The following is a 20,057-nucleotide window of genomic DNA, read 5'->3' on the forward strand; positions in this document are numbered from 1 at the left end:
TAGTAGAGACAGGGTTTCACCATGTTGACCAGGATGGTCTTGATCTCTTGACCTCGTGATCCACCCGCCTCGGCCTCCCAAAGTGCTGGGATTACAGGCTTGAGCCACCGCGCCCGGCCTATTTTTGTATTTTCAGTAGAGATGGGATTTTACCATGTTGGCCACGATGGTCTCAAACTCCTGACCTCAGGTGATCTGCCTGCCTCTGCCTCCCAAAGTGCTGGGATTACAGGCGATTCCGGGCGTGAGCCACCGTGCTCGGCCCTTGGGGCCTTTATAGATGCTGTTCTCCCTTCCTTCATTTAGGGACTCCCCTCTTTTCTTAGTACAAATGTAGCTTGATAGTAATAGCTATTAACATTCATCCAAACAATTTATGTGTATTCATATGTATTCATTTATTCTCACAACAACCCTATTAAGTGTCAATAAGGTTTATTGGTATAGTTCAAATGGGAAGTGTGAGGGTCAGAAATGTGAACTAGCTTGCCCAAGGTCATATAGGTAATAAGCTCCGCCACTAGACAGTAAGCTTAATGAGGTCAGAGCTTGTGTGGGTTTTGCTCATTTGTGCCTAGTATTCACTTGTTTATTTAACAAATATTTAGTCCAGGTACAGTGGTTTATGCCTGTAATCCCAACACTTTAAGAGACCAGAGTGGACTGCTTGCGGTTGCAGTGGAGTTTGAAGTTACAATGAGCTATGATCATGTCACTGCACTCAAGCCTGGGCAACACCATGAGACTTTGTTGCTTAAAAAAAATACAAACAGGCCGGGCACAGTGGCTCACACCTGTAATCCCAGCACTTTGGGAGGCCAAGGTGGGAGGATCACAAGGTCAAGAGATTGAGACCATCCTGGCCAACATGGTGAAACCCCGTCTCTACTAAAAATACAAAAATTAGCTGGGTGTGGTGGCGTGCGCCTGTAGCCTCAGCTACTCGGGAAGCTGAGGCAGGAGAATCACTTGAACCCGGGAGGCAGAGGTTGCAGTGAGCCGAGATCATGCCACTGCACTCCAGCCTGGGCGACAGAGCAAGACTCTGTCTTAAAAAAAACTAGCCAGGTGTGGTGGTGCACACCTGTAATCTCAGCTACTCAGGAGGCTGAGTCATATGAATCACTTGAACCCGGGAGGCAGAGGTTGCAGTGACTCAAGATTGCGCCACTGCACTCCAGCCTAGGTGACTGACTGCAAGAGTTCATCTCAAAACAAACAACAAGAAAACACACACACAAACACAAATATTTATTGACTATTTATCTTTGTTTGTTTGTTTGTTTGGAGACAGAGTCTTGCTCTTTCGCCAGACTGGAGTGCAGTGGCATGATCTCTGCTCACTGCAACCTCCGCCTTTCTGGTTCAACTGATTCTCCTGTCTCAGCCTCCCAAGTAGCTGAGACTACAGGGGTGCGCCACCACACCCAGCTTTTTGTATTTTTAGTAGAGTCAGGTTTTCACCATGTTGGCCAGGATGGTCTTGATCTCTTGACCTTGTGATCCGCCCACCTTGGCCTCCCAAAGTGCTGGGATTACAGGCGTGAGCCACTCACTGTGCCTGGCCTCATTTATCTATTTATTTTTTAGCAGCAGGGTCTTGCTCTGTTGCCCAGGCTGGCGTGCAGTGACATGATCATAGCTCACTACAGTCTTGAATGATCCTCCTGCCTCAGACTCCCAACTAGCTGAGACCACAGGCACATGTCTCCACATCCAGCTAATTAAAAAAAATTTTTTTTTTGTAGAGATGGGGTCTCACTCTGTTGTCCAGGCTGGTTTCAAACTTCTGGGCTCAAGCAATCCTCCTGCCTCAGCCTCAAAGCACTGGATTACAGACATGAGCCACTGGGCCTGGCCAGTTCGTGAACATTTAGTACATGTTATGTTAAGCACTTTTCTAGATTCCTGTTCTCGTGAAGTTTGTATACCAGTGTGGAAAAGATAGATAATAAACAGGTAAACAGATATAGGAACAACCTAATCTTAGGTAGGATAACAGCCTTGAAGACAAAAAGACAAGTTGGTGTGACAGTGATTAACAATGCTGACAGGTGACTTTAGACCAGAGAGGGTCTAGGAAGACTTTTCTGAGGAAGGAATCTATAGAAGGACCCCTCCCATAAATGTTTCTTTCTTTTTTTTTTTTTTTTTCAAGACAGAGTCTTGCTTTGTTGCCTAGGCTGGAGTGCAGTGGTGCGATCTCGGCTCACTGCAACCTCTGCCTCCTGGGTTCCAGAGATTATCCTGCCGCAGCCTCTGGGTAGCTAGGACTACAGGTACGCGCCACCATGCCTAGCTAATTTTGTATTTTTAGTAGAGATGGGGTTTCTCCATGCTGGCCAGGCTGGTCTCGAACTCCTGACCTCAGGTGATCTGCCTGCCTCAGCTTCCCAAAGTGTTGGGATTACAGGCCTGAGCCACTGCGCCCAGCCAGTGTTTCTTGATTTAATATACTTACTAGAATATAAACTCCATGAGAGAGGGAGTGCCTTCTGGTCCACCATGGTATCTCCAGCACCTGTATTGACATTGGCATGGAGTAGGCTCAGATTAACCATTTATTTGAATGAATTAATATATAAATACATTTGCTTAAATCAATGTTTTTCAAGGGGGATGTCTGTGTGCCTTTTGGCAATTTCTGGTTTTGGTTGTCACAGTGATGGCAAAGGTGGTTCCTAGCATTTATGGAGAAAAGGATGCTATATATCTTGCAATGCATGTGGACAGTGCCATATAACATAGTCCCATAAAGTGATATGACTTTCAAATGACCTGCCAGACCCGCATGTAGATGAAAAATCTTTTTGTAATTATTCAACTTTAAACATAGAAACAGAAAATATTTCTGTGCCCTTAAATTCAAACTAAATGTCTAGGAATGCCACCAGCATGTCAATAGAGGGGATGCTTGTGTTTCGTTTCATTGAAGCTTTACCAAAATTTGTTCATCTTTTCAGAAAATCCCATCACCTATGGATATTGCTTGCATTTATAGCTCTTGACGATTCTGCCTCTAGGTCAACAGTATTCTGAAAACTTTCACAAGTCTTCTGCTGTATTTGGACCCAAACATTTACCTATTGGACCACCTATTATTTTAACTTATTTTATGTCACCTTTATTTCACAATTAGGTATTCCACTGAATTTTCAACATCATGCGTGTGGGCGGGTTAAATGGCCCCTAGGTTCTATTCTGGGTTGATGGGCGGGAGGGTGTTAAGGATTTATTTGTTACATAAAGGGGCCCTGGGGTCTCCGGCAGCCGCGAGCTGGGCGGTCCTCCGCGCGCCAGGGGTCGCTGTGGCGCCGCGCGGCCCCGCCGGGTCGCTCTCGCGTGGCCGCCCCGCCTCGGGCCCCCGGGCCGAGTGGGCGGGCACGACTGCGCCCAGGTCGCGAGGCGCCCTTCGACCAGCAGCGCCCGGGGCGGGCGGGTATAAATGGAGCGGTGGCTCCCTCGGCCGCCTCTCTCCGCCCCGGGTCGCTGCCGCCTCCGTCGCTTTCGGGCTCCGCAGCCTGAGGAAAAAAAGAGAAAAAGATAAAAAAAATCCGAAAACGCTTCAAAATCCTTAAAAAAAAAAGGGAGAAAGAAAAAGCGAGTCCTCCTCGGAGAACCCGCGGGGAAGTCACTTTCGCACGCTTCCGGCCTGCCCCGCGCCCGTCGCCGCCGCGCTTGGCGTCCGTCGGTCTCCGTCGGTCCCGGGGTGAGCCGCCCGCCCGGCCCTCCGCCCCCTCCGCCCGCCCGAGCCCCGCGCCGGCCCCGCGCACCACGTGTCCGCGCTGCCCTTCGCCGCCAGCCCGGGGCTCGCGGAGTCGGCGCCCACAAAGATTTGGTTTCCCTTTTCCCCGGCGGTTGTAATCTTAAACCGCCGGAGCCCGAGGCCTATATTTATAGAGAAACGCGTGTCCCCGAGGCCGCCGTGGGCAGCGTCTGGTCGCCTCTTAAAGGATCTTTACCCTTCGGAAGGGGATTCCCCATTTAATTTTTCTTTCTACTTTGATTTTTTGAAATTTGGAGCTTCGCACCAGGACTGCGGAGAAGTGCAAAGTCGCGGGGAGGGCCGTATTGTGCGGAGAGCCTTTTGTCTGCGGTGCCGCGGCCGTGGGAGCCGGCCCCCGCCTCCGTCCAGTCTCCGAGCCCGCCGACTCCAGCTCATCCTCGCCGGTGCCACCTGTGAGCCGCGGCGCGGGCCCCGGCTCCGAGGGCGCCCCTTTTGTCCTGCGGCGGGCCCGATAAGAAGTCCTCCTGGCGGGGCTCGGGGTGGTGGGGGGCGGGGAGATGAACGCTGCGGCCAGCAGCTACCCCATGGCCTCCCTGTACGTGGGCGACCTACACTCGGACGTCACCGAAGCCATGCTGTACGAAAAGTTCAGCCCCGCGGGGCCTGTGCTGTCCATCCGGGTCTGCCGTGATATGATCACCCGCCGCTCCCTGGGCTATGCCTACGTCAACTTCCAGCAGCCGGCTGATGGTGAGTAGAAGCTGTGCCCACACGTGCGTGGGAGCCCGGCGGACCCCGGGAGTCGTCTTCCGGCAGGGCCCTCCCGCCGAGGAGGGCGGCCTCAGGACAGCATGTTGCCACCGAAGGTGGGAGCAGGGTGCAGAGGTTGAGAGCACGGACCTGGCATCAGATGACTCGAGTTTCAATCTCGTTTCTACCACTTGCTAACTGGGTGACCTTGGGCTACTCGCTGGTGTTGCCGGTGGTGGGGTTGGAACCCAAGGAGACTAAAACAGGAGTAGAGGGAAGTCACTGGCATTCCACTGTGTGTGGTCCTTGTCAGTAGGACTGGGCTGTTAGAGACCCTTGCTTGTGCCCTCTCACAGGCCTGCCAAAAAGGCGGGACGTGTGAAACAATTTCCCCGCAAAAGTTTTACATTGCAAAGCTCCTGTCCACTCCCCCACCTTTACTAACCTTGACCCCCTGATGTGCTGATAAGGGATCCGTCAGGGCAGGCAGGAAGCAGGGGAAAGGATTCTGTGCGTTAAACTCTAGCAGAGACTTGGGTTAGTGTCACAGGAGCTGCGTGTGCCAGGCCGGTTCCCTGGTCAGTGTGTTTGCCACTGGAGTGGAGGAGTGCTTTGCTCTGGACAGATGATATCCAGGCTCTGCTGTAAAGAGTGGTGTGGAGGTAGTTTGGGGAAGCGTCACTTGAAAGTCTGGGCTGGTGGCATTTGTCACCTTAGCTGTAACAGTCCTTTGCGCTTGTCAGAGCCCTTTTACTTCATCCGATCTGAAGAAAATGGAACTCCTGAGAAGGAAAAGGAATGCAAAAAGGAAGCCAAGTTGGGACTCACAGCACAGTGCTCTGCCACCCCAGATTGTGGCCTTAGCAGGAGCATGGAGAAGTATGCTGCAGGCGTGGCAAGAGTGAGGCCAGAGGAAACCTGATCAGAGGCTGCACGTGACTCCAGATTAAAAAGGAACAACTGCAGAGATTATGACTGGGAGAAACAAGCCATTCTATAGCAAAAGATCTCCTGGCCCCTAGTTTTGTCCCCACTTGGTTCACTGTCTGAGGCCCAGAGTTTACTTGGTCGGGTTGCAGCTGAGACCAGAGAATTGGACATGTTGAGAGCGACTAGGTATTGCTACCGTCAATCCAGTGTGCTCCAAGCTGAGTTCTGTCTATGGCCATAGGAGCGCAAAGAAGGTAGCTGAGCATGGTCATTTTGGGAAATAGTGTGTACGGCATTAGCTGTTGTCTGTCTTCTTGACTTCTGAACAAAAGTCGTGTCACTTAGAGATAGCAGAAGCTATTGGTCAGTGTGTCTGCCAACACATATTTCTGCAGGACCTCTCTCTGCTATAAATAAGTGCAGCCAGATTTGTCAGACTAAGCCGGCTTGCCTTGTGCAGTGCTGTCTGGAAATAGATGAGGAGCTGTGTTGAAATGGGCTCCTTTACTGCTAATTAATGAAATAGTTTTCGATCCCGGCTGTCTATCTCTGATAGCCATCAAAAGCAAACTTCTCTGTACCTGAACTGTTCCTGACTTGGTTCTGTGTTGTCATCTCCCCTTTTCCCAGCTACCCCCATACAGATGAGCCCACCTTCTGAAGTGGGTGGGGAAAGTTGTTGGAAATAATGAGTGAAAATAAATTCTGGCTGATGCAACGGTTGAGCTTGTAGAGCACCAGAGTTGGGGAATTTTGTCCCCTGATTTAAGTGAGATGCTGTCTTGAGGCAAGGAGCAGGTTGTCCTGCTCTGAGCCTGTCTAAATCCTCTCATGGAGGAGGTTCTGGGTCATGCCATTGTCAGTAGATGCCATAATGGCCTTAAGGAAAAGTGGCCACCAGATCTGGGTATCCTTGTTGCCATTAGCGATGGGAAGTGTTTTGGCTGGCAGGTGGTGATATATTTTAGCTTTTGTTTCTTTTTTCTTTCCCTTCCTTCTTTTTTCTTTTTCTTGAGATGGAGTTTCGCTCTTGTCACCTAGGCTGGAGTGCAATGGTGTGATCTGGACTTACTGCAACCTCCGCCTCCTAGGCTCAAATGATTGTCCTTTTCCACCTCCTGAGTAGCTGGGATTACAAGCACCTGCCACCATGCCCAGCTAATTTTGTATTTTTAGTAGAGACGGGGTTTCTCCATGTTGTTCAGGATGGTCTTGAACTCGACCTCAGGTGATCTGCCTGCCTCCCAAAGTGTTGGGATTACAGGTGTGAGCCTCCGTGCCCGGCCCAGCTTTTGGTTCTTTAAATGGTGTCTGTGGCGCACACATACACTTGGTTGGGAAGCTGAGGAAGCATTCCAAGGCACTGGATGGGGAAATTGGTTGGGCACATGGGGTAGCCAAACTCCTAGAATTCTACAGAACTCCGATTAAGGCTTCAGAAGGCCTGGAAACCAGTAGGTGTGGGGCCTACCACCTGCGCACTGTTCTGCTTAGGCAGAAGGTATCGTGGTTTAATCCTTGTGCAGAGAACTTTTCCATATATGACCAGTTGTATCCATTTTGATGATTGATGCTTTTTTGTTTAAGTCAATTTTTGTTCTCAGAAATTGAAAATAAAAGAAACTGGACTGAATTCAGGGATAGCACCTTTTTTTCTCCAGATCATTTGCTCCTGGATTGCAGACTAAATGACTTCATAACTTTGATAATCTGGTATTAGTTTCCTAATCACTAGCTAGCTGCACAGCTTAGTTACCTAAACTTAAGTTTGTTCATTTTGTAAAATGTGTAATTTCAGCTGTCCCACCTGAGTCATGGTGGGTGGTAGTCTGCAAAGTCTCTTCTAAATGGTAAAGCTTGGTCAAATGTGAGGTATTATCGTTGGATCTTGGTGTCATTAAGGCCACTTAGATTGTCTTCACTTATGACCCCTTTATCCAACAAGGGCACAGACCCAGAGGGGGTGTTCAGACTTCTGTCACGAAGTAGTCATTAACTGGAACTTACTCTGCCCTTAGTAACAGTGCAGGCTGGAGGAATCTGATGCCCTTTTATTTTAATAGAGTTGCCTTTTATCAAGGGTGATTACCTTGAAAAGTCCTAGAGTAATCTGTTCTTAGGATGTTGGCCTGTGGGAGCTGACGTTTTCCATCCCTATTGAAATGTGTTTCTCTCTTACAGCTGAGCGGGCTTTGGACACCATGAACTTTGATGTGATTAAGGGAAAGCCAATCCGCATCATGTGGTCTCAGAGGGATCCCTCTTTGAGAAAATCTGGTGTGGGAAACGTCTTCATCAAGAACCTGGACAAATCTATAGATAACAAGGCACTTTATGATACTTTTTCTGCTTTTGGAAACATTCTATCCTGCAAGGTAAACACTGATTAAATGATTTTAGCAGAAAAATTAATTGAATCTTGAAAACAAGATAAATAACCAAGTGGAGAACTACCTTGGAAGTGGGTGTCAGGGTATGGGAATTTTCAGAATGCTGGGGATGGAATCCTGAAAGTTCCCATGGATAATCTCAGGGGCACACCCAGCATAACCAGCACGTGCTTTTGTGTGCTGTTCTTTCCTCAGCCTGAAATAGCCTTCCTGGTTTTTAGCTTTGGAAAGCCCCAGAAGGTTTTTCTTTTGGGTTGGGGGAAAGGAGCAGACCAGAGAAGTGTCTCCGGTCTTCAGTAAACTTAATCCTTTCAGAAGCATAAATTCACTCTCTTCCTTCTACACATCAGTTTTATGCTGAGCGCTTTAAAACTTATGCGATGGTGGTGTATGTGTCTAATGCCACACTACACTGAAAATCTGTTGTGGGCTTGGAAAATGGTTTGTTTTCTTGTAGCACTGTGGTTTGCATAGGGTACAAGATACCCTGAGGTTCTCATGTCTCTGGAGCTGGCCAGTGGTGCTAAAGTGGTCCACCTTGTCTTTGACAGGTGGTGTGTGATGAGAACGGCTCGAAGGGTTATGCCTTTGTCCACTTCGAGACCCAAGAGGCTGCCGACAAGGCCATCGAGAAGATGAATGGCATGCTCCTCAATGACCGCAAAGTGTGAGTGTCCCAGTCCGGAGCAACAACCATCGCATGAGCCAGCCGTGGCCCCACCTCGGTATTAACTGGCACACACAAGGCGGCTACTGGTTCTCGGCCCAAGTGTGGCCTGCTCCTACCTCTCCACTCCAGGGCTGGTGAGTCTCCCTGCCTGAGCCGTGGCAGCCCTTTTGACTCGCCAAGGTGGGCTTCCTGCCCAAGCCATGGCCTGCCTGCCGCCTCTCCCTTAATGGCATCTGTCTGTGGGTTTTGTGAGCATCAGCAACTGGGGCTGGCTGGAAGGCAGCTCTAAGCTCACTCTTGAGTGGGGGTCTTGGCCAGCGGCAGAGTGGAGAGGGCCCTGGACTGACCAGGAGCTGTATACTAGCAGTGTGACCTTGGCTTTCCTGTGACTCAGGTCTGTCCATGGGTCCCCCGCTAGTGGTTGATGCCAAAATTGTCCCCGTGGTTCTCCATTTTCTAACTTATGAATCAGTGACCTCTAATACAAGGCTGGCTCCACAGTAGTACTTGGTGACAATGAAAAATCCCATCCTTTGGCAGAAGAACTTCATAACAGACCTTGTTGCTTTGTTGTGGTTGTTACTGTAGAATGCAGAGAGGGGGAACTTAGCAAAGTCATGTGGGGAGGAGAAGGGACAATAAGTCTCGGCTGTTAGAAGCAAAAATAATTTTTGTCTTTTGTCTCATTGAATGTACCAAAGGGTGGGTTATGTTTATAATGTCTATCCAGTGGTTGATCTACAGATACCACTAAAAAGAAATAAAATGTCAGTGTATGGATAAGTTTTTTAAGTATAACAGTACCAAAATGAATAAATTTAAAAAGCAAAGGGTGCCCCTTCGCTCCAACAATCTCATGCCTAGGATTGACCACTGTTAACAGTTTGGTTTGTATCCTTCCAGACCTTTTCTATGCATTTACATAGTTGCACAGAAATGAGCGTTTTAAAAACATGGTCATCAGGTTTCTTCATGAAGGCAGTGTGATGTGGTAGGAGTAGCCCTGGTCTAAGCCAGGAGCCCTGGGGCTGGTCTTCACAGGATAGTCCTGCCTTTTTCTCTTTCTGCTGGGGACTTGGGGTATCTCTGAGCCTCCTCGGTGGTGGATGGGGATCTCGTGTTTTAACCTCTCCTGTCAGCCTTTATCCTGTATTCCTTTGAGTCCCTGGAAATCATGTTTTATTCCTTTGGATGATTGCTGTTCTTCATGGTTTCTTTTTAGATTTGTGGGCAGATTCAAGTCTCGCAAAGAGCGGGAAGCCGAGCTTGGAGCCAAAGCCAAGGAATTCACCAATGTTTATATCAAAAACTTCGGGGAAGAGGTGGATGATGAGAGTCTGAAAGAGCTATTCAGTCAGTTTGGTAAGTTGGGGGTCCTTGTCCCCTTGCACAATTCACCAGACCTGTCTGTTCTTAAGAGATGAGGACACTGTGCCAGAGATTTGCTTCAAGTGAGTGTCTAGAGGGAAGCCTTCTCTCTAGCTATGCTAGAAACGGTGTTACTAATAGTTCTGTCCTTTGGTAATAGGTAAGACCCTGAGTGTCAAGGTGATGAGAGATCCCAACGGGAAATCCAAAGGCTTTGGCTTTGTGAGTTACGAAAAACACGAGGATGCCAATAAGGTGAGTGTACCACAAAGGCTGGAAAAGCTTGTAAGAGGTGGCCTCAGAGTATAAGTAGGGTCTTGCTAGCATCTAGCTGGAGCTGGGATGTTCTGAGTATCTAGTAGTAGATTATAGTATCATTACTATACTCTGGGATCATCTTCCTGGGTTCCACATGTTAATGTATTGCGTAGGTGTTTACAAAGCACTTGGCACATACCTGTCACCTCAGCTATCAGTTATGGAAAGAATAGGACAGATGTTTGTTCCCTGCATAGGTGAGAGAACTAAAGCCCAGGGAGTGCTGATTCGATAACAGCACAGCAGCTACTTGTGGGCAAAACATTGTGCCAGACCCTCAACATGTATCACTTCAATACCCACACAAGCACCTGCAGAATTTACTGGCAGCCAGAAGATTATCACCCTAGGCTCATGTCACCACAATTGTGTTTAGACACCTGTACTATTTCTATATTATCTAGATGAGTAACCCATTTAAATATTAACCTCACTTTACAGATGAGGAAGTTTGAATTTGTGTGACAGGTGAAATGAATTTAGTTTTCAGTCCTAAGCTGGGACTTAGACCTTTAGAAAAAGGCCCCATCTCTGTAACTTGATTTTAAAGACATATTTTTCCTCTCTAGGCTGTGGAAGAGATGAATGGAAAAGAAATAAGTGGGAAAATCATATTTGTAGGCCGTGCACAAAAGAAAGTAGAACGGCAGGCAGAGTTAAAACGGAAATTTGAGCAGTTGAAACAGGAGAGAATTAGTCGATATCAGGTAAGGTGGTCTTGGCCCAGCCTATCAATGGGATTGGCCGTGAAATGTTTGCAGAACACCCTTATGATTAGCAGGCTTTGTTTTTTGGGAGTTGGAGTCTGTTCTTCCTCCCATTTTCCCCAAGAATATCAGGCTTAATAGGATATACACCTACCACATAGGACTGATTATTATAGAACCAGAGACAAGAGAAATGAGGTTATTCATCAAGAAGTTCTCTATTCTGGAAGCCTCAGCCTGTTGCTTTTAGCCATATAGGTTCCTTTTACTTAAATGAGACTCCTTTGTTTGGCATGGCTTCAAGAAGACCCCTGCTGGGGTGAAGTGGTCACAAGAGCAGCTGTGGGGTGAAGTGACAAAAGGTGACTGCACTGATGATCCTGTCAGTTTCAGGGCAGTAGTTTCACAACTTGGGGCTTGCATCAGAATCATCAGCAGAGCTTGTTAAAACAGATAGCTGGGCTCTAGCCCCAGAGTTTCTGATTCATTGGGTTTGGGGTCTGGCCTGAGAATTTCATTTCTAACAAGTTCCCAAAGATGCTGGTGCTCCTGGTCTGGAGGCCATCCTTTGGGAGCCACTTTCTTAGGGAATATTTGTGGTATACAAATGCAGTTAACAGTCATCTTTTTCTTTCAGGGGGTGAATCTCTACATTAAGAACTTGGATGATACTATTGATGATGAGAAATTAAGGAAAGAGTTTTCTCCTTTTGGATCAATTACCAGTGCTAAGGTATTACAATACTGAGATTTGGGGATCGAAAGCAGTAGTATTCTATTACAGGCTTATTGGCATTTGTTCCATTGAAGGAATAGGATTTAAATTTTGTTCATTTCTGAGAGTAGTTACTACATTTTTCTAGCAAATTCCTCCTTGCCTTCAATTACCTATCAAAGTATACATTCTGGGAGAAAGGCATTTCATTCGATTAACATTACACTGTTTCCCAAGCACTGGAATCTGCAGAGGAATTTGGCCCAGCCCCTCCCTGCCAACCCAGAGCACCTGAATCTTTCCCATTCCTTGCTGCTTCGTGCCGGTGTGGGGACAGATGGTGCTACAGTATGAGCAGAGGAAATCCAGACAGGTTGTTTTCCATTTGTCTTGGGGCCTGTCTCTACAGCTCTGCCACATTTTCTCCTTGAGAACTAAGGTATTTTGAAGATTTTGGAATTGGGCTTGGGAACTTCTACCCTGGTCTTATAAAGAGAGGAAAGGGGTGTGGAAGATTGTTTTTCCATGTTTCATAGTGTGCATCATTTGCTTGATTTTCTCTGATAATCATATCAACTAAGTTAGCAGGGCAAGTAAGAGCCTTATTTTACAGTTATGGAATTTTAATCCTTGAACAAGAGAATGCTGACTACATGGAGATGATGTACAGCTTATCCTTGGCACTTTGCGAGCAGCATGGAAACTGGTGGCATCGGAATATTTTGGGTTATGGCCTGATGCAGACTCTGGTCTTGGTCAGCAGAGGTGTGTCAGATGCCACAAAGTCCTTTAGTTGATGGAAAGGGAAGCCATGTGGGCTGTAAAGGCTTAGTGGCCCTGCCCTGCCTCTTAGTGGGAGTTCCTCCCAACCTGGGAATGTTGTGCAAAGCAGTGTTATCAGTTGTAGTAGGGAGTTGGCCAGAAGCCAGCTGCGAGTTTGCCCAGTTCCTTACCCTTTCCTTTTTTGCAATTGATCCCCTCGACTGGCCCCCATGGGTGGAAGGAGTGATAGTCTCTCCTTGCTTATCTGTCTGGTAGTCAAGTTGGCATTTAAGAAGGGAGCAAAAGAACCATACCTTGAATTGTCAGTCACCATTTTCAAGATCATGGTGTGGCATTTTTTTTTGGCATACCTAACTGACCCACCTCATTGACAGAGTTGTGGAGTGATGCACATCTTTACTTCCCTATCCTCCACTTCAGGAGGCTCTCTGGGCCATTAACTAAGACATAATGCAGTGACAGGCACACCAGAGAAGACAGTGAATAGCCTCTTCAAATAAGGAAAAATGCCATTTGTGAATGATGTACTTAATGTGGAAAAAGACTGCCTGAACCAGTAGACCTGTGGCTTTGTAGCTCTTTGGAGTATATAATGGAAATTGAGCCTCAGGAGGGCAAGTAAGACTAGAATCTAGGCTGCCTATCTCTGAGCTGGTCATCTCATTGAATTAATGGTGGCAGTCTTTCTTTTTTTTCTTTTTTTTCCTCAGACACAGAGTCTTGCTCTGTCGTCCAGGCTGGAGTGCAATGGTGTAATCTCAGCTCACTGCGCCTCCGCCTCCTGGGTTCAAGCAATTCTCCTGCTTCAGCCTCTTGAGTAGCTGGGACTACAGGGGCACGTGCCACCACGCCTGGCTAATTTTTTGTATTTTTAGTAGAGTCGGGGTTTCACTGTGTTAGCCAGGATGGTCTCGATCTGCTGACCTCAGATCCGCCCTCCTCAGCCTCCCAAAGTGTTGGTGTTACAGGTGTGAGCCACCATGCCCAGCCTGCCTGAGCATTTTATAACTCCTATCCAGTGGTATTCCAAAAGCGTTATCCTGACGTTGCTAAGGGCTTGTTAGAGTTTTGTCCACTGAGGTCTTAGAGCAGATGAGATCTGAAAATAAACTTGTCAGCACTACTGTCAAGATGTTTTGTGGTTACCCAGGGGTAGCTATCCTCCTGGTATCAGGAAACATCTTTGGGTTCCCAGTTTTAACATTAGCCATATCATACTGTTTTGGAACTTTAGCATCACCTGGGGACTTGAAAATGCCTAGGTACCTTAGAGGTTGTGACTTAATTGGTCTGGGGTAAATCCTATGCCAGGTTTGAACCCCTGACCTAGACTCAGTGACTGCAGCAGAACCCACACTTTCTGCTTCTTCTGAATAGTTCCCTGCCCACCCAGGGACATCTCTTTTTCCTTGTCTATTTGTGGGTTTGCTTTGTTTTTTTGAGGTGGGCTCTTGCTACATTGCTTCAGCTGGTCTCAACCTGCTAAGCTTAAGCAGCCCTCCCACCTCAGCCTTCAAAAGAGCTGGGATTACAGGCATGAGCCACCACACCCAGCCAGGGACACCTTATTTCTTAAGTAGCTGATCTCATTTTGTAGGTAATGTTGGAAGATGGAAGAAGCAAAGGGTTTGGCTTCGTCTGCTTCTCATCTCCTGAAGAGGCAACCAAAGCAGTCACTGAGATGAATGGACGCATTGTGGGTTCCAAGCCACTATATGTTGCCCTGGCCCAGAGGAAGGAAGAGAGAAAGGCTCACCTGACCAACCAGTATATGCAACGAGTGGCTGGAATGAGAGCACTTCCTGCCAATGCCATCTTAAATCAGTTCCAGCCTGCAGCAGGTGGCTACTTCGTGCCAGCAGTCCCACAGGTGGGTGTGCCATATAGTCACAGCTCTTGGGAACCTGCCTGCTGGCAGTATTATGCAGTGGTTGGGGAGAGGGACTTTTGGTTGTTAGAGATCTACAGTGTCAGAATAAGGACCCTTTAAGTAAAAATGAGGGACTTGGCCGTGGTCACACACACACACCCACAGTGGCAATGGTAGAGTTAAACAGTCCCCATTAGCTGACCCCTTAGCTTTTGAATAGAAAGAAGGTATATTCTAAATAATTAGCTTAGGTCCTGGTTAGTGAGATGAGCTACTGCTCTAGCGTGGGTTCAGTCCTTAAAAGGGCGTTGGGGTATTCTTCTGTCTTACAGGCTCAGGGAAGGCCTCCATATTATACACCTAACCAGTTAGCACAGATGAGGCCTAATCCACGCTGGCAGCAAGGTGGGAGACCTCAAGGTAGGTGGTGGGGAACAGTGATTTGACGGCGTAGGATATACCTGTCCTGGTCTCCCCTGCCTTTTCTGCTTCCCCACTCTGAGGCAGTCTAGGTTCTGGTCCACCTCACTTCTCAGTGATGTGCAATTTTTCTCTCTTCATCAGGCTTCCAAGGAATGCCAAGTGCTATACGCCAGTCTGGGCCTCGTCCAACTCTTCGCCATCTGGCTCCAACTGGTAATGCTCCGGCCTCTCGTGGCCTCCCTACTACCACTCAGAGAGTCGGTGAGCAAACTGGCCTTTAGAAGTGTGACCCGGGGAGGAGGGAGTCAGGATGACTAGGCTCTGCCCTGGGTTGGTCAGTTTTTTGGGCTCGAATTTATCGAGTCCTCGTTCTGTCATCTTAGCTGTGTGCTTAGGTAGGCACCTCAGGAGCGGAGAAACGATAGGAGTTCTAGGTGCGTCCGTTGATTTTAACATTATTTGCTCATCGGTGACTCACGTGAAAAAGGTTAGTTGTAGAAGTTTGCTAGCTGGATGACTACAGAGGCAGCCTGTTCTCTTGGGTGGGTGAGGAATACAAGGAAACAGTTTTTATAGACTATGCCCTGTATTCCAAGATGCGGAAAGAGTTGGATGTTAACCTTTGGCTCATCCTCGAAAGTAGCAGTAGAGGCCCCCTGTGCAATGTGTTGTGTAAACGTGCTTTGAAATTTCTCCTCCGTGGGACGTGGCCAGTCGGACATCTGCCACCAAAACTGATGTGCATTTGCTGGTCTGTTGTAGGGTCTGAGTGCCCGGACCGCTTGGCTATGGACTTTGGTGGGGCTGGTGCCGCCCAGCAAGGGCTGACTGACAGCTGCCAGTCTGGAGGTGGTATTGGATGCACACAGAACGGGGAAAGATGGGATTTGACGGGTCTTTGCCCAGACTGATGGGCTTTAATTGTATTTGTTCTTTCCCTAAGGCGTTCCCACAGCTGTGCAGAACTTAGCGCCACGAGCTGCTGTTGCTGCTGCTGCTCCCCGGGCTGTTGCCCCCTACAAATACGCCTCCAGTGTCCGCAGCCCTCATCCTGCCATACAGCCTCTGCAGGTGAGGTCCACCAAACAGAATGCTTAAAAGGATTTCCCCCATTTCCACTTGATGTAAAGGAAGTTTTGCTTTGATTCCTTCAACAGGTATTGAATGCCTGCTCTGTGTTAAGATGCTGTGTTCTGATTTCACTGTCCCTGCCCTTCAGGGGCTCACTAGTAGGAGAGAAGGGGCTTAAAAGTGCTCTTCTGAACGACAGTTCACTCAGAAATGCCTCAGAGGGGGCAGCCAGTGCTCTCTTAGGACATAACGTGCTTACTCAGCTCTTTGAGCCTCCAGGTCACTTCCACATCCAGTGACCTTATTGGATCTTTGGCTGCTCTGTAAGATGTGACTGGTACATTGAGGCAGGAAATAACTTCAACTTGCAGATCAGATGTTCGCCTTCAAAGCTGTAAAGTGTGTGTAGGAGGGGAAGGGGTTGAACCCAGAGCTTAGATTTTCTAAGCTATAACTTGTGTCTCTAGAGCTGTGCTCTAGATGCAACTAGTTTATTTCAGAGCTTAATAGCAGTTTGCTGTGGAGGTGCCACACTAAGCCTTCAGGCCCATAAGCTGCTTAAATGACTCTTTAACTGTCCTGTCTCATACTCTGTAAGTTGGGGATTTCTTAGAACTTGATGCTATGTAAAATACCTTTTTTTTTTTTTTTTTTGACTAGCGTTGGCATTGCCATGTTGACAGTTTTTAAGCATTTGATACAAAAACACTTGGTACAATTAAAGTGGTGTGGAAGGTAATTATAAATGTGTTGATAATTACACCCTTTGACTCAGTCTGCACTGGGAATTACCCTAAGGAAAAACTGATTTTCAGGAAAAGGTTATATACAAGTGTTCACTTTACCCTTATGTATAACAAGACTTTGCATTCTTGAGTAACTTTGGGTATATTAAGGAAATATCAGGAAATGCTTGCTATTAGGTTTGTTTTATTATTTACGTTTCACTTCGCTTTCTGATAGCATGCCATTTTAATTGTAATTGTTTGTGTTTACGTACATATCACTCTTGTTTCTCACCACACCCCTCGGTTCTTTAAGGACTGAAATTAGTTCCTTGAGAGCAAGGACAGCCACCTCGTTCACATAGTCAGATGTTCAGATATTGAATAGGCTCTCAACCACCATCAAGTGTTACCCTTTTCTTCGTGCTAATCCACTGCCTCTCCTGGTTCCCAGGCACAGCCTGCGGTCCATGTGCAGGGGCAGGAGCCACTGACTGCCTCCATGCTGGCTGCAGCACCCCCCCAGGAACAGAAGCAGATGCTGGGTGAGTGACCCACTTGCTTGCAGAACAAGAGGGGGCCAGAGTCTGGTACCAACTAAGACACCAGTGTACATTGTTTACTGGGATTTGATTTTTTTTATTAACTACCCTTCCCATAGGAGAACGCTTATTCCCACTCATCCAAACAATGCATTCAAACCTGGCTGGAAAAATCACGGGAATGCTGCTGGAAATCGACAACTCTGAGCTGCTGCACATGTTAGAGTCCCCTGAGTCTCTCCGCTCCAAGGTGAGCTGGGGCTCAGACCTTGCAGCTTCAGCTCTCAGCTTGGGAAGAGTGGGGGCAAACTTGTACCCCCAAGTGCAGCAGAGAGTGGGGTCTGCTGCCACCATGACTCCTCTCTTCATGCCTTGACTGACTGGGGGCTGCTGGGTATTTGGGGAGGCAGTCGACACCAGAAGCCTAGAATCATCTGTGCGGTTGGCTTTGGTCCACCACTAGGTCTGGGCACTAGGGAGGGGTGGAGAAGCTCTCCTAGCTTCACTGACCACCTGGAGATTTCTTGCAGGTGGATGAAGCTGTAGCAGTTCTACAGGCTCATCATGCCAAGAAAGAAGCTGCCCAGAAGGTGGGCGCTGTTGCTGCTGCTACCTCTTAGACAAGGAAAAACCGTATGTGTGGCTATTCTCACTTTCTGCAGTGGTTTCGATTTGTGAATGTGATGCTAAAAGAATGAGGCAGTGGATAGAGCCATTTTCTGCCATTTAACCTGGTAACTTGGGCAGGCTGTTCCCTGAACTTTTTCTGTCACCTGGATGAGTTAATAGGGAGAAAGGAAATCATAGATTGTGAGTTAAAAGGAGCAGCTTTCTCCATAAAGAGCCACCTCATCAGAGCTTTAAGAATTGCCTTTCTCATAATCAGATCCCAAAGCCTTGTTCCTGTGAGCATTGTCTTTGTGGTTTGACCTGAGGTTGTATATATTCTCTCTGCTTAGCTCTGGGAATACAATAAACATAAAAGACCTTGGTGTCGAGGGTCGTCATGGTCTAGTGGGAGAGACAGGCACACCTGATAAGAGTTAGTTACGTGAAGTGTGTTGCAGGTGACATCTTATGAGGACTGTGGACTTTGCAGGCTTGAGTGAATAAAGGTCAACTAGTACTGGTGATGGTGGTGGGTGCTCCAGATAGAGAAAGAAGAGACAGTAAAATGAGCTAAGGAAAAAGCATGTGGTAAGGACCAGAGCTGGTGCTTCGGGAGGGTTGACTTGGCATAGTCATGACCCTCTTGTCAAGGGCCTCAGGAGGCTTGTCATCTAGTGGTAGAGACCAGAGATGATGCTAAACGTCGTACAAGTGCACAGGAGGACAGACCCAACAGAATGCCCAAAGTGTCAGTACTGCTGAGGTTGAGAAACCTTCTTCTAGACTACCTTTCTTTATCCACTAGATGTTAATCTCTAAATTATTTAATTATGCATTTATTTGTGTTGGTGCTTTTCTTTACAGGATTCAAAAGCCAAATAACCCCTCATGGAATTCAGCTCAAGGTTTGAAGACTTCCTAGCTTGTCCTATGGACCTCAACACCAAGAACTACAAATTGCAAATTTAATAGGTCATTTTGTATCAAAAGGTCAATTATGAAGCACCTAGAATTTTTCAATTATACAAATATATTTTCTGGGTTCTGCTGTGGCCCAGACAGTGTTAACTTTTTTTTTTTCTATTGTGGGTTTTGATTTTCCCCCCCAGAAATTGGTTTTATTTGATGTACTCAAGTCTTACGTTTCTCAATAAAGAAAAAAAATCTCCATAAAACTGCCTCTGTCTCTGACCACAGTTTTACTATGAATTCCAGTTTTCACTGGAAATAACTTTAGGATATGAATTGGTTCCAATGATAGCTTATTTCCTGACTTGAAGCTGACAGTTTTAAGGTTAGCAAGATAAATAGAACTGTTAAAACATTCTGTCCCAGGGCATTCTGTTATAGTATGATTGTTATATCCATCCCCTTTAACTTACAGGGAACAGAGATCTGATGTGGTCAGGGCAGAGTGGGGTTGGCACACTCCCCAAGGATATAGATAGGGTAAGATCTGCAGATCCCAGCTGGTTAATTTAGCCCTGTCCTTCCCTTCCTGATCTCGGCTGGGGCTTGTCCTGTCCCCTCTGTCCTGCAGTCAGTTTATGCTGCATGTGAGTCAGCAGATATAGTTGCCCAGATTGTGCAACCAAGGTTTCCCCTGGCAGTGGGAAAATGTTTGGGAGATCTCTGACTATAGCAAATGAGGTCCTCAGTGTTTGTGATTCCTTTGATGCTCAAAGTGACAGTAAAGTTACATTCTAAAGGCCAAGATCACATCTCTTTGTAGCCTACTTTCCCTGCGGCTCCAGCCTGGCTTGCTTTCATTGCTGGAACTTTTGTGGTCCTTCTGTAGGGGCCCACCCAGGCAGTTCTTAGGATGTTCATCCCTCTTGGTGGGCTCCTTTTCCTTAAGATCTGGTGTCACCTTAAGAGATCGAAATATGTCTTTCCGGACAGCCCCTTCCCTTAATGCAATGCCGGATGGGGCGGGGGCGCAATGCGGGCTTCCGGCGGAAGCGCTGAAAGCAAGATGGCGGCCGCCGCAAGGGTCCACTATGCTGGCGTGGAGCGAGCCGGGGTCCCCGCGGGCAGTGCCAAGATTGAGCCGGGAGTGGGCAGAGTGGAAAGGGTGCAGACCCGTGGCCCCACACATCCTGGGCCAAGTCTCCTGTAGGGCTTCACGCTCTCGACCTGTGAATGGTACCCGCTAGCGCTGCCCAGATCCCTTTTCCCTACCCCTTCCAAACCTGGACCCAGAGCGGTGGTTGCGATCTGTTACCGTGACCTCAACGCTCATTCCAAACTGGCGCCCGTTTGTTCCACAAACTCCATTACCTCTGGCCCATTAGAGGAAGGAGGTCCCAGAATAGCTGGGAAATTACGAGAACAGCCTCACTGTGCGGATTGGTGAATGCTGTGATGCGGTTGTATGATGGACAGTGATGTTGAAAGCCAGACTGGGGAATGACTTCTCCATCCGGAGAGATGAGGGTAAACTTCCGGGATGCTCTGAG

General features: G+C 47.7%; 1 protein-coding gene and 1 non-coding gene across 7 annotated transcripts; both read left to right on the top strand.

Annotated features, from left to right (window-relative positions):
• The first annotated feature begins 3,470 nt into the window (after nt 1-3,470).
• Nucleotides 3,471-18,776, top strand: PABPC4 (poly(A) binding protein cytoplasmic 4). 6 transcript variants are annotated; one of them, XM_017507986.2, is made up of 16 exons: nt 3,471-4,477; nt 7,589-7,782; nt 8,349-8,464; nt 9,690-9,829; nt 9,996-10,090; nt 10,723-10,860; nt 11,498-11,593; nt 13,956-14,228; nt 14,561-14,648; nt 14,793-14,864; nt 15,414-15,500; nt 15,595-15,722; nt 16,902-16,992; nt 17,109-17,239; nt 17,520-17,622; nt 18,463-18,776. In XM_017507986.2, exons 1-15 carry the CDS (start codon nt 4,285-4,287, stop codon nt 17,607-17,609), a joined length of 1,932 nt encoding a protein of 643 aa, XP_017363475.1. In that variant the 5' UTR covers nt 3,471-4,284; the 3' UTR covers nt 17,610-17,622; nt 18,463-18,776. The 6 variants fall into 6 exon arrangements, with proteins under 6 accessions (XP_017363475.1, XP_017363473.1, XP_017363476.1 ...); XM_017507984.2 differs by having other exon boundaries at nt 3,476-4,477; nt 14,793-14,912; XM_017507985.1 differs by having other exon boundaries at nt 4,215-4,477; nt 14,793-14,912; nt 17,520-17,579.
• On the top strand, nt 11,863-11,997 carry LOC119468143. The gene has a single exon (XR_005196784.1). It is a non-coding gene; the product is annotated as a small nucleolar RNA SNORA55 (small nucleolar RNA).
• Nucleotides 18,777-20,057: the final 1,281 nt, after the last annotated feature.

Source organism: Cebus imitator, unplaced genomic scaffold (genome assembly GCF_001604975.1).
Source record: "Cebus imitator isolate Cc_AM_T3 unplaced genomic scaffold, Cebus_imitator-1.0 Scaffold385, whole genome shotgun sequence".
In the NCBI taxonomy this organism is placed as follows: Eukaryota; Metazoa; Chordata; class Mammalia; order Primates; family Cebidae; genus Cebus; species Cebus imitator.